This window comes from Xylocopa sonorina, chromosome 5 (genome assembly GCF_050948175.1).
Source record: "Xylocopa sonorina isolate GNS202 chromosome 5, iyXylSono1_principal, whole genome shotgun sequence".
NCBI lineage: Eukaryota > Metazoa > Arthropoda > Insecta > Hymenoptera > Apidae > Xylocopa > Xylocopa sonorina.
This window is the reverse complement of record NC_135197.1, coordinates 12,122,158-12,136,137: the sequence shown is the minus strand read 5'-3', so window position 1 is coordinate 12,136,137 and position 13,980 is coordinate 12,122,158. Positions and strand designations below refer to the sequence as shown.

The 13,980-nt window shown below is 32.4% G+C and overlaps 4 protein-coding genes across 4 annotated transcripts; 2 read left to right on the top strand and 2 right to left on the bottom strand.

Moving 5' to 3' along the window:
- Positions 1-20: 20 nt before the first annotated feature.
- Positions 21-1,164, bottom strand: LOC143423942 (BLOC-1-related complex subunit 8 homolog). The gene is made up of 3 exons (XM_076895612.1): positions 1,013-1,164; positions 715-809; positions 21-645 (listed from the first exon to the last, which is right to left on the bottom strand). The coding sequence occupies exons 2-3, from the start codon at positions 770-772 to the stop codon at positions 188-190; spliced, it is 516 nt and encodes a 171-aa protein (XP_076751727.1). The 5' UTR covers positions 773-809; positions 1,013-1,164; the 3' UTR covers positions 21-187.
- A 44-nt stretch (positions 1,165-1,208) lies between these two features.
- On the top strand, positions 1,209-2,436 carry Ssrbeta (signal sequence receptor beta). Its single transcript, XM_076895614.1, has 4 exons — positions 1,209-1,219; positions 1,606-1,750; positions 1,832-2,146; positions 2,214-2,436. The coding sequence occupies exons 2-4, from the start codon at positions 1,607-1,609 to the stop codon at positions 2,328-2,330; spliced, it is 576 nt and encodes a 191-aa protein (XP_076751729.1). The 5' UTR covers positions 1,209-1,219; position 1,606; the 3' UTR covers positions 2,331-2,436.
- Positions 2,437-2,458: 22 nt separating this feature from the next.
- Gp210 (nucleoporin 210) lies at positions 2,459-10,201 on the bottom strand. Its single transcript, XM_076895569.1, has 14 exons — positions 9,851-10,201; positions 9,393-9,664; positions 9,105-9,322; positions 8,893-9,033; positions 8,229-8,818; positions 5,378-8,138; positions 4,963-5,298; positions 4,680-4,898; positions 4,343-4,598; positions 4,025-4,266; positions 3,802-3,951; positions 3,607-3,733; positions 3,454-3,510; positions 2,459-3,371 (listed from the first exon to the last, which is right to left on the bottom strand). The coding sequence occupies exons 1-14, from the start codon at positions 10,000-10,002 to the stop codon at positions 3,184-3,186; spliced, it is 5,709 nt and encodes a 1,902-aa protein (XP_076751684.1). The 5' UTR covers positions 10,003-10,201; the 3' UTR covers positions 2,459-3,183.
- Positions 10,202-10,371: 170 nt separating this feature from the next.
- Cert (ceramide transfer protein) lies at positions 10,372-13,880 on the top strand. The gene is made up of 8 exons (XM_076895582.1): positions 10,372-10,942; positions 11,041-11,160; positions 11,272-11,509; positions 11,647-11,930; positions 12,015-12,182; positions 12,427-12,855; positions 12,930-13,062; positions 13,141-13,880. Exons 1-8 carry the CDS (start codon positions 10,670-10,672, stop codon positions 13,266-13,268), a joined length of 1,773 nt encoding a protein of 590 aa, XP_076751697.1. The 5' UTR covers positions 10,372-10,669; the 3' UTR covers positions 13,269-13,880.
- The last annotated feature ends 100 nt before the right edge of the window (positions 13,881-13,980 follow it).

The window sequence follows — 13,980 nt, the reverse complement described above, 5'->3', positions numbered from 1 at the left end:
TTATCGAATGCATTAAAATGTTGAAGTATAAGCATAATAATAATTATTTTATTTAATATCTTACATTAAGCACTGTATTTTGTACCACTTCTTAATTGTAAATAAATTATTCGTAATATAGTATTATTTACAACACTCACATACAATATTATATTTTAACATATATCAGATTGTATAACTTTTCAGCTCAGATGGTTTTTTGTACCTCTGCAGAATATCTGGCATGATTCATCATTGACTCTACTCTGTTTGCAGTTTCCCTAACAACATCGGATATTTCATCTGGCAAATGATCTAGAGTAGGAATATGAGCAGACAATCTTTTGTATACAGAATCTCTATTTCCGTCTTTCTTATGTCTGCGTTGTTCTTCGTATTTTAACTGTTGTTTAAAAAATATGGCATTCTTAATGAATTCCAGTGTATTCTCAAAACTCTTCCCAGCGCCATTCATTGTTTTAATAGCACTCACAGCATATTCTACATCGTAACATCTGCCTAATAATTGTTGTTGTAGAGCAAGTACTTCTACACGTTTGTCTACCATAGGAGGCAATGCTTTTCTTACATGCTCTTGAAGTCTATAAAATGCAAGAGATGGTTCGTTTGCAACTATATGCATATTCTCAGATATACGCTCAGTTGCTGAAAACAATGAAAAATAAGGTATTAATATTTGTCTGGCTATAGTAGAAAGAAGTGCAGGATCCTAACCTTTTTTAACCTTTATCTCCAATTCCTGATCTGGTTGATACACTTTCGCAGCCATCATTTACAATATTTTATAAATAAGTTTAATCCCCAGAAGTCTACGAACATAAATAACAGATACAATTTCGAATTTGATATAACCGTTAACTAACTAAAGAAGAATATGTTGCTTTATATATAACATACTGAAAATATTAACTATGATCTATAGTTTCGTCATTACATTTCGTATACGAGGGATAGTATCACGAATAAATTAATTAAATATCCTTTTTCATACGAATGAAATTCTTGTATTCACCAAAGACACCCGTCAATTTGTTTTCACCGCCATTTTATTGAACGCTCGTTACCGGAAGTTAATTGCTAATACAACTGTGTTTTCCTTGGACGAAACGTGGCATCAAAGTGTGTGCTGTTGGCACTTCTCTCAAATGTATCTTCCAGCTCCTCATGCGGAGTGATTGTTTCGTTGTCGTGAGTGGCACGAGTTCCATCGAACAAAAAGGTAAAATTCACACAATCGTTTAGCTTAAAGATAAAATATATATAAAATATAATATACTACATAAAACCTTTTCTACTATAATAATAAATATTAACCGGAAGAATTACAAATCTTATTTAAAATATTTCAGTAATGAATGCTCACAATATTTCACTGTTTTAAATAACATCTATTAGTGGCTTTTTATGAATAAAACTTATACACTTTTTATAGATTGTATAAAATACATAAACAAAATTTGCAAGACTCAGTAACTTTATCATGAAACTCATGTATACTGTACTATTCTGTTTGTGAATATTGTACTGTCATAACATAAATCAAAAGTGACATATAATCAACATCTTTGTAAATAGTGGATTATAACATATATTTTAATATTTCAGCATGAAGTGGCATATAATATTTGCAGCATTTGCTGCTTTCTTCCTTACTACATGCGCAGAGGAAGAGGAAGCAGCTGCAAGATTACTAATATCTAAGCACTTACTTAACAAATATCTAGTAGAAAATATGGACATTGTAATCAAAGTAAGTTTTAAAATAATTCATTTTTATATTTGCAATTCATATATAATTACTTTTTCTTACCTAAAAATCTATTATTTATAGTACACAATTTACAATGTTGGTAATGCGGCTGCGTTAGAAGTTGAAATCACAGATAACTCTTTCCATCCCGATCACTTTACTCATGTCAGTGGAGAATTAAATGCAAGGATAGATCGTGTGCCACCTTACACAAATGTTAGCCATACAGTTGTTGTAAGGCCACGTAAATTTGGATATTTCAACTTCACATCAGCAGAAGTTATGTATAGGCGTAGAGAGGATGCTCCTAGTCTACAATTCGCTGCAAGCAGTGAACCTGGTGAAGCAGTAATTGTATCATTTAGAGATTATGATAAACAATTTTCTTCACATGTGGTATGTAGCTGAGTTTTCATTTTAAAATCATTGGCAAATACAACAATGTAAAATATTTATATTGCAGATCGACTGGGCTGCATTTGCTGTGATGACGTTACCTTCGTTAGCTATTCCATTTGCACTATGGTATTCTAGTAAGAGCAAGTATGAAAAGTTACTTAAAACTACAAAGAAACATTAATCATTTTAAGTCATTCAAAAGAGAATTTTCTCTATACAATTGTAAGAGATTTGACTGTCCCACTCTTCTGTACATCTACTTTTATATAATAAATATTATTTATAAATAAGTTGTTTATTACTTGTAAATCAATTATAAAAATCGTTTTATCTATAGTATATAATATATATGCTCGCATGGTTTTATCTTTAGTAGATATAACCTATTTCTATTTTCTTGTATAAACGGAAAGTATACACTGTTAATGTGACAGTAACGCGCGTACGAGTGATACTTAAACAATATAAAAATTATAAAAAGAATAAATGTGGTATAATATGTATGAGTAATGGCATAAATTATATACTGTTCTGTAGAATATTTCAATTATAATACAAGTGTGAAGAATATGACAAATTACTGTTATTTGCCTTTGGCGTTGCCATTGGAGATCATACATATATCAGGTAGTCAAATGAACATCATTGTTTGTAATTACATAAATTATCAGTTATATGACTAGGAACCATATACCTTAAATTTGTAAACCAAACGTAGCTAACATATGCCTGAAGTATAGTTACCTCAAATTACTGTAAAAGTTTTGCTATCTATAAAATTATATAACTTAGATTTTATGTTACAGAATGTACATTGCCTTATAGCTAATATCTAACATTAGTATGTATAATGGTATCATAGAAAACGTAGAAGTTCTTGTTACAAATAATAATTAATTTCCTGATTAAGTTTTTGGCAGTAAGGCACCAGTTTGACAATTAAGTATTTGTTTACACATAAATGTAATTAATAGGTATAGCTCCACCACAAGTATCTTTATGTTGAAGCTATTTTTCTCTCATAGTTTATTTTATTAAGTATTCAATGACCTATTACGTTTACTCGTAGAGTAAAGGCCACGTGGGTCGCCGTAAATAGGGTCGAATGAAGAAAATGGTCTTATAGGTGTGACTGGACTTCGTGGAATAGACATGTTTGTACTATTTAATGTAGTTGAACACGGAGTACTAGTTTTTTTCAATTGTGGTGGACATTTGTCAGCTATGAAAAATGAATTCTGATTAAATTATTATTTATAAAGACAATAAAGGATTGTCGTATATTATCAAAATATCACACTTACCGAAAACTGTCCTATTTTTTATATTTAAGTCAATATTTGCCATTTTATTTTTCCATACTGAAAAATAAAATAGATAAAACATTAAGATTTTATCTATACATGTGTATCTTCATACATATGATATAAAATAATGTAAAATTAAAGAAAACTCACTGTAGAAGAAAGTAATCACAACAACAGCAAATGTTCCGAATGTATAACGATGGAAATACATATAATCTACCCATTGAATACCAGATAATGGCATAAAATTTTCATATTTTGTTACACGTACAAAGAGCTACAGAAAGGAAAATTGTCCGTTATAGTAAATTACAAAATTTTGTACTCGTTTATTTGTTTACTTACAGAAATATTCTGCTTTGTAATATCATTTGCTATGATAACTTTTTGACCTTGAACTTCCTCCTGGTTATGCATCAAACGAAACTTATATTGCATCGTAGACTTTGAAATGTACTGTCGAGCGCTTATGGCTATCCCATCGGGTACATCGATCTAAACAAGATCGGTATGAAGAAAGTCATTTAAGAATTTACTTTAACTAAAAAGAAAAAATTCTCTCTCTTACCATAAGATGATCTAATACAGATTGCAAACCATATATCTCAAGCAACGCAGTCGGAATTGTTTGAGAATGAGTATTAATAAAAACAATTTCCTTGGCATCAATGTAGACAGGTGGCAGATATGTGACTTCTAAAGGTACAGCTTCAATATCTTTACTTTGCGCATTTATTTGAATACGGCTTTCTAGTGTGCTAGAAACTATGTTTGGAGAACCCATTGGCATTACATCGCAGTAATAAAAACCTGTAATAAACGAATATTTAAGAATAAATAATATAATGCTATTTTTCACGATACTGTGAGATCAAAGTAAACGTACCGCTTGTAATATCAAATCGCGGTTTGACAAGAAACAAATCTTTGACTCCAATAGACGAAGTTGATGAAACAAACTGTATGTTACATGTATATGGGAATGAAGTTAAAGTAAACGAACTGAATGTTCTACAACCACCTAGTCCTCTAGATAGAACATTATTTTCTTTCACTTGTTCATCTTTACTTTTAAGTACAAGAGGAACACTAAATGTTTCAGTTCCTGTTATGTTTCGACCTCTTAATGGGACAATTGATACCTGTGTGTACAAAAATAATCACAGGTATAGTCTGAAATGACACTAATATATATCTTGGTATAATTCACTAAATATATATACTTTAGCAATAGGCTGAATATTGACTTCTATTTCGCCTTGCATGTGTGTTGCAAGACTATGCTTTACCACAGCGTAGCCGATATTTTTCGCTCGACCTATTCCTGTAATGGGGTCCACAGTTAATACCTCGGGTGCAGATGATTGCCAGTAACCGGGATCGCCATCAGGAGATAAAAGTGGCATTGAAAAGCATACTATATCACCCACTGTTAACGTTGTCTATAATACAACAAATTATTCCATTAAGTATACAAAGTACTATTATTTAAAATGTACAAATTACCTTTGTTGGGAATACTATATCACCAATCATCATATGTACATAATCGAACATTGTATTAGGATATTTCTCATTGTACGCTTTTACAACAAGGTCTCCATTTTCAACAAATTTCGCCGTCACTACATTTTCAGAACTTCTAACAAACGAGGCAAGATCAGCGCGATTTAATACAGTTTTGGTATCAACTTCAGCAGCGTGAAACTTCGTTCCAACATTATCGTAATACTCAATAACATAATCTAATTCCATACCCTTAGGTAACATATTTAATTCTTCTCCATTTCGAATCCGCAAAATTGAGTTTAAGGATAACATCATGTAATGTATTGGTTTGATCTGCAAATAAAATAATTGGTATGCAAATTTAGAAAACCTACCGATCACATTCATGCTTTAAAATATAATATAAAATTACCTCGACGATAACAGTTATTGACTGCTTCAAATTATATGCTTCTGTATTTGTAATAGAGATAACTATTTTTCCAAAATTTTCACCAGCCCTTATGATGCCATTTTTATCGATAGTAACAGTTTTGGAAGGCGGTGTCAAAGCATGTGAATCTTCTGAATCATTTCCATGTATAGTTGATGATATTTTATAAGTGGTCGAACCATGCTTATCACGATTTGTGTGTAATTTTAAGACAGAATTCGGAGACATAAGTATTACCGGTACGTTCAGGGGCAATCCCAGATGTGTTAAACGCAACTCCTCGAAAATATTAACTTTTACAAATGTAGTGTATGTTATATCATTTTTAAAACCAGCCAAAGTATTAGACGGCATGGTAACATTTAAATAAATAGTTACCAAGCCAGGACCAATTGCTTTAGCCCTCAGAGATACTTCATTTTGGTACCTAATGTTAATACCAGTACCTTCGTACATATTATGCAAAGTCACCAAGCTAGAATCGCTGGACGACCACATGAAACTCAATTGTAATTGCATAGATCCTATAATGAGAGGAGTTAAATGTTCGGGAATACCGAACGCCCAAAGTGGAAACGTCGCTCCCACCTTTACCCTACTTGTTGGCACAACAATTTTGACTCCTTCAAGATACAGTACATATATATCTGCATAATCTTCGGAATAAACAATTTTATTGCCTTTAGCATTGAGGCCAATAGCCCTGACAATAATTCTTGTTTGCCCAACTGACTTTCCCTCGAATATTCCATTATGGTCAACGCTTAGAATATCATTATCTTCTGTAGAAAATTCAATTTCTGCATTTGATGGACCTCCTGTTGTTTGAACTTGATAAACAGTCTTTACTAGTATTGTTAAATTTTTTGGAAAAACTCTTAAAGGAAGAAAGACTTGGATAGTTGCCGATTCACTTTGTATCTCTTTATCACTTCCTTTACTGACAAAAGTTAATTGGGATTCTCCTTCAGCCATTCCATATATCATATATAATAATTGGCTGTAAGGAGGATTGCCATGTTCGCTAGCAAGTAACTGCTTAACTTCTATGCCCTCATTATCAATTTCTGCTTTAAATTCTAAGGCATTTAACGATGGCAATTTTATAATGTGACCGTTCGTGTCGTAAAGTTTCAACGCAGCTACTATGCATTTGCCTTTTTCAATCTTATTCACCGTTTCTATTTCTATTACGGCAAGCTGCTGTATTTCAATTATAGCTTCAGCCGGCTTTGATGGCAGACAAAGATCTACCAAAGATAGATGAAGTACTCCAGATTTTTTTGGTGCAAGACTAATTGCTTTCGAGGATTCTATGTATCGAACGTCTGCAATATCATCCACACTTAACACAAATTCATAATAACCAGAACCTTGACTCACTTGCATATAATATTTTGCAGTAGGATCATTCAATACCATTAATTTGTTAGGCGTAATACTGGTATCATTAACTAAAACTATATCTATAAAAGTTTCTATAAGAGGAGTTTCATAGATTTTTCTTTCAGTTTCAATTGCAAAAGGTGGCCATTCAGGAACTATTTTCAATTTGCTCAATATATATTTCTGATAACCTGTAACTTTCGCTGATAATGTAAGAGTACCAAAATGTTTTTTAAAAATGACGTTTTGATAATAATTTTTTGGCAAAATTATATTCCTATCCGTAATCGTTTCCTCAAAAGAACCGGATGGCATTTCTACAAAACCTATAGTCGAAGGTTTCAAAAGCCATTCAATATGAAGACTCGTAATATTATCAAAAGTTCGACCTTCTTCGTCTTTTACTATTGTAATTAGTTTTAAATTTTTATCACTGTGTGCCATTATCCTTTCTGTATTTAGACTGATGGGGCAATTTATACTATCTTTAAATTCAGGCTGAAGATAAATATGCCTCGGTTTGCCGCAAATAATTTTTACTGTTTCGGATGCGTATGTACTCTTGCAGTTTGGTAATAAAGGAATATTTGAAATCGTGTACGTTACATCTACCACGCCTAAAGCTTTACACATTACTTCGAATACGGATAAATCGTATAATTCAGCTGGCGAATCCTCGCGTGCTGTTGCTTCTGCTATTTTCTTTTCAGATACTTGAATTCTTCTCACATAACTTTGAGGCTTATTAGACCATGGATGAGGTCCACCTTTAAAAACTATCTTTCTCGACGAGCCCACCGTTAGTAAACTTTCCTTACTATTCGGATGTATTACTATTAAAGGTTCGTAGGCCGATACAGTGATATTATCAGTTAAATATTGGCCATTGGCGTTGTACACTACCGTTACTTCAGATGTTCCGATATCTACGCTAGTTACAGCTATAACAGCGCATGCGATCCCTACAGGCTCTATGAGCTTACTATCGTTTTGTACAAAATTACCATCTGGAATGTACGTTTCAAAATTTATATCTCTGCAATCATTAAAAGGAATTTCTTTCGAGTCCGTTCCGTTAATTAGCTTTCCATATAACGCTATGTGAAGATAAATTGGTTCTCCTATAGCAGCCTCCATACTATATTCGATCACTTTCAATTTTGTCGGTGCTAATACGTATACCCTTGCTATATCTTTATTGTATTGATTTCTTGTCATCGCAACACTGACTTCTGTCGCACCTGCTGATAAAATTCTCATTCCTCCATTTTGAGAAATTGTTGCTATTGATGGATGTTTGCTTGACCATACGTACGATCCATCTCCTCCATTTGCTTTTAATACTATATCGTACCTACAATAATAATTATTAATAATTAAACAGAGCTTAATGATACCATAATTATTATTAGTTAAGGACAAAATTGATGTAATTAATAATAACCTTGATTTAGCTTTAAAGTCCCATGGAACAGCCAATACTTTGGGTTGGATAGTAACTGGAGTATGAATCAAAAGCTCAGTTTTTGTAGTAAGACGTGAAGCGAGAGGAACCTTTTTACCATATTTATCAATTATGCCATACAGAGTTGCACTAATAGTCATCGTTCCACATGTGATAGGTACACCAACGATATAAGTACCGTTCTGTGTTATTAATTTTGGCTCAAAATAATATTCGTTTAACTTCACTGAAACTTCAACACCTTCACCGATATGAAATTTATGATCTTTATTGTCGTACAATTCGACTACAATTTCGTGAGTACGACCAAGTATTAAACCCCAATTTCTATTAGGTAAAACAGCAAGATTAATGTAGGCTACATCATTAACATTAACTGTAGCAGATGGTAAAATGACGGGATATTCGTCGCGAACATTTTTATCGTGTAAAAATACTTTAGTTCGTCCTAAGGATTTAGCATATGCACAATCTCGATCGTTATCAATTTCTAATATGTCCGGATTTTCCGCTTCTAAGTAGTACTGACTGGATGGTAAACTTATTTCTTCTAGGCGACCATGCCGAGCCTATAAATGTATTGATAATACAATTAATATTGACAAGTGTGTATCATACACATCACGAGTAATAATATACTTACTTGCATTATTTTATACTTAAAGCTATCATACATCATAACTGTTATGTCTGATGGAATGATAATTAAATTAGCTATTACTATCAATTCAACTTCTATCGGTGGAACATGTTTATATTCTAGATAAGGTAATTTCACAGAAACCTACAACGTAAGAAATTTTATTTGTAATATCAATCCACTTGGGATTCCTTTCTTAGGAATTACTCCGATACCTTTGCTGTACCAGTTTTTATTCCTTCCAGTATCACAATGTGCCCTTTCTTGCCAGTTGAATCTAATACAGCTACAGTGGATGGAGTTTCATATTGTGATTCCTGATAAGTCATGAATCTTAAAATGTCGTGCTGTACCTTAGAATCTGACATATGCTTATCAGCATTGTCTATACTCCAGAGAAATTCTACTCCAGCAAGAGTAGTAAATTCGTTTCCTGTTAAAACACATTTAAATCAATAACATTAAAAAGATATAATAGATATATTTTCGATATAAATTCTTACCTTGTTCATCATAAGCACGCACTTCAAATGCCTCTGGTGCCTCTTCTATGTACAATTCTCTTGTAGTTGTTACAAGAGTCAAAGAAAATATTGCATCGACTATAACATCGCATCTTAAAAATTGTCCTGTATTAACGTCTTCCGCCAATACTATCGCGGTGTTTCTAGTAGACTCCCTTGTTATTGTTTGAATTAATATGGCAGAGGAACAAGTTCTTTCAACATTTTCATTTATAGGAATCAGTTGAATGATATCCACTCGTGATGTAGACCTATTATCAGGTAAATTTTCTTTTCAATACAATGTTATAGTAGGGTTATAAATGTAAAAAATTACATCTGACTTTTGAAGTAATCGAGGATTTAAATGTGAACGATGAACGCATTCTTAAATTTATTTCATCGGGCCAATAAAGAATAAATTAATATGTTTAAATTTAAAAAGAAATATTAGGTACCATTGATAACAAGCGCCATCGGTAACTTCAAGTGTAAAATTAACAGCGAAATCATTAAATACAGGTAACAAAACTCTGGGAACATTTAATCTATGCACTGAAGCATCCGACACCATAGAAAATATAATAAAATAAGCCAGATATAACATCATTTTCTGAGATACTGCAGATACAACCACAACTTCTTCACGTGTATTCACGGTAATCTGCTGAACCGGCGGTCTCTAAATAGCTTTTAAACCAAAATGCATTTCTCGATATTTATCGATAGTCATCAGTGCTGTTAATCGATGCTCGAACTGCATTGATTTGATTTCTATTCTACAAAGAAAGAAAAAATATTACACTGTGTTTTCCTACTTGTTTGTTATTCACTTACGAGGAGTATCATTTCTTTCTAATGAAACGGTAATAATTGATATTTCTTCAAAGAGTATAAAACGTACAATTGAAGAATATAGCCAATGGAGAAAGATTCGAGTGTACATGAAACGCTCATGAAGATACTGCATAAGTAAAACTGTTGATTTTCTATTTGTCACTTAGTCTTGTTATTTGCAAAAAAATACAAGCTGTTGATGTCTCACTTACCTGATAAGACGTTTTGCATAGTATTACGTATGATAATAAATGGTCAATATGGTTTGAAATGTATCTCGTGAGTTATTACTGACCGATTACCTAGCAATTTTTAAACTGCTGTAGAGTAACTATCGATAGATTGTCCCGCGTCAGGATAACTTTAAAAATATTATTTCGGGTATGTTGAGTTTATCTTAAAAGTAATTGACTCTACGGAAGCAATATTTATTCGTAAGAATGGCCGATGAAATAGAAACGGTTCGACTTGCCAATGAGGATATCGAGTGTACAGAAGGAGAGATAGATGCTGATGATGTAGATGAAGAAGGTTCGGACGGTGTAGTGGTTCCAGAGCTTCAGGGTACATTATCCAAATGGACAAATTATATACATGGCTGGCAAAGTAGATTTATTGTTCTCAAAGATGGTACTTTATCTTATTACAAATCTGAGCAGGACAGTGGATTCGGTTGTCGAGGTTCAATAAGCTTATATAAAGCTAATATTAAGGTATGGATTAGTATATAACAATGAATTTTATATTATCCCTTCCTTTAGTAAAGCTAACATTGGCTTATGATATTACTCTATATTGTTTGTTTTGTTAGGCCCACGAGTTTGACGAATGTAGATTCGATGTGTCTGTAAATGATTGCTTGGTATGGTATTTAAGAGCAACCAGTCCGGAAGAAAAACAGCGTTGGGTAGATGTTTTAAAATCTTATAAGGTATTGGAACTTATACGTTATATTGAATCAATGTCAGAACAGTCAATTTTGAATAGAATTCTTAATTATAGAGATTAGAAAATAAATGAAGCTATTTTTTATTCTGTATAGTTGGAATCTGGTTATGGAAGTGAGAACAGTTTAAAGCGCCATGGTAGTGCTGTTTCACTTGTATCGAATACACAATCTATTACAAGCGCAGGTAGTTTTACCAAACGAGGAGTTAGAGGATTGAAAGAGAAGTTGGCCGAACTTGAAACATTTAAAGATATTCTGATCAAACAAATTGATACTCTACAGAAGTATTTTGATAATTGTGCAGAGAATGCTAAAAATATTTCCTCGAAAGGTATACAAAGTACTAATACCTGTTTATCTATATTCATTTGTCCTGTATCAATATTCAATTGTTCTGTAGTTTTGTCTGTCAAATAATTGTTTGTTTATTTGTATTATTTTTTTAATTAAACAAAATATTTATTCCAGAAAATAAAGTTGAGACAATGTTTAATCCAGCTCAACAGTCTGTAGACTTTAAGGGTGAAGCAATAACATTTAAGGCAACGAGTGAAGGTGTGTTGGCAACGTTACAACACTGCGTTGAAGTAATGGTACAGAGAGAAGATGCATGGCGTCGTAGATGGGAAAAGGAAGTTGAGAAAAAACGAAAAGTGCAAGAACTTTACAAAGCTTTGAAAGAACAAGTTGCAATGCAACAAGGTGATTCTCCTAGACCTAGAGTCCTTATTCATGGAGGTCCAGATTATGAGGTTAGATTACGTGAACTAATGTGATTCATGTAATGGATAAAAAAAAGTGTACTATATAAGTAAACAAAAGCTTCGTTGTTTAAGGAAGGTCCACATAGCGCGCTCTGTGATGAGGAATTCTATGATGCAGTGGAGACTGGATTAGATAAAATTGATGAAGAAAATCAATTGAGGGATCGTTTAAAACAAAAATCAGTTTCGATTTTAACTACACCTACCATGTCAGCAGTTAAGCACAGACTTTGGCCAGAGGTAACTAGTCTTAAAATATCTGTATTACACTGATATTACACGTTATTTGAGTTACTCTCGTTTTCGGTTTTCGATCTTACAAGTTCGTTTTCATGTAGACTAAAGACGAGAATGACCTGCAATGTTTACAAAATGTCGGTATCAAAACAAGCATACACAATTGGAAACTTAATGTGATTACACAATCGAATCGTTGTAAACACTTCAAATCCATTACTTGATTCGTTATTATAATTGTCTTTAGATCGAAAAAATAACGATGGAACAATTACATTATGCACGTCTTGGAGTTGGAGCTGGTGGGTGGCAATTATTCGCTGAAGATGGTGATATGCGAATGTACAGGCGCGAAGAAGAAGCGGATGGCTTAGTAGTAGATCCTTTGAAAGCTTGTCATGTTGTAAAAGGAGTTACGGGTCACGAAGTTTGCGAAATATTCTTTAGCCCTGGATACAGAGCAGGGTGGGAGGCTACACTCGAAGACATGACTGTGGTTGAAAACATTTCCAAAGACACTTTAATATTTCTACAAACACATAAGCGAATTTGGCCAGCAAGCCAACGAGATGCATTGTTCTGGTCGCATATACGCCAGGTCTCAGACGATCAAGATCCTGATGCACAAGATTTATGGATAGTTTGTAATCATAGTACAGAACATTCTAATTATCCAGTAAGTTTTATACAGATGCAGAAAAACGAACAATCTTTTTTACATTTTCTTTACCTATTTTAAAATGTTTGCAGCCAAACACTGGAAAATGTGTAAGAGTTTATTTAACTGTTTGTCTTGTGTGTCAAACTTTCATTGATCCTCCGAAAGATGAAGATGAAATAAAAAGGGAAAATATAACATGCAAAATAACTTATTGTTCTGTTGGTTTGTATTAAACCATTTTTATATCAATGTGTTACTGTTCTCATACATTGATAACATCATTTCATTTTAATTTTATAGTTAATCCTGGTGGATGGGCTCCAGCATCTGTTTTACGCGCTCTTTATAAAAGGGAGTATCCAAAGTTCCTTAAACGTTTCACTAGTTTTTGTATTGATCAATGTAAGGATAAACCAATTACATTCTAAGAATAATCAATAGAACTTTCATATTTTCCATCCAATTCCTCATTTATCACATCAAAACGTTTTCACGTATATTGAACGTATTTTGATGTATTATTACATGAAAAAAGAAATCAGAAGTTAAAAGATTAGAAATTCGGAAAAAAATTTCCCAAGTATAAATGAAAGTGTTTTATATGTATACTATTTTTTTTATTTGCTTAACATGATCGATATATAAATATATATATAATACATAGCTTAGTAAAACAGGATACAAACTGTTACATTGAAAGTGATTTATTAAAGCGTAAAAAGGTATTATATACACTTCCAAGATAACTTTATAATGTGGGACACATGCGCTAAAGCACTGTTTGTAAATTATATTTACTTTAAATAACAGCTTGTTACTTTGTTGTTATACAGAATGCTCTCGCAAGTCACTTGTACAAAACTTAACAAATTGAATACATACACATTTATCTATTGTTACATTATATATCCAATTAAATATGAAACTGTATAATACAAATTATATTGTTATTTTTATTTATACATAAAAGGTGTACGTTGATACACAATATAAAGGTCAAATGGAGAAACATAATAAAGACTGTTGTAGATTTGCTGTAATTATTTTGTATCCATTGCTTCGATGACAATTCCTTATCCCTTTTCAACTGTTACACGTGCAAAAATTACATATTTTTAATTGAGTATTTTATAATGAAAA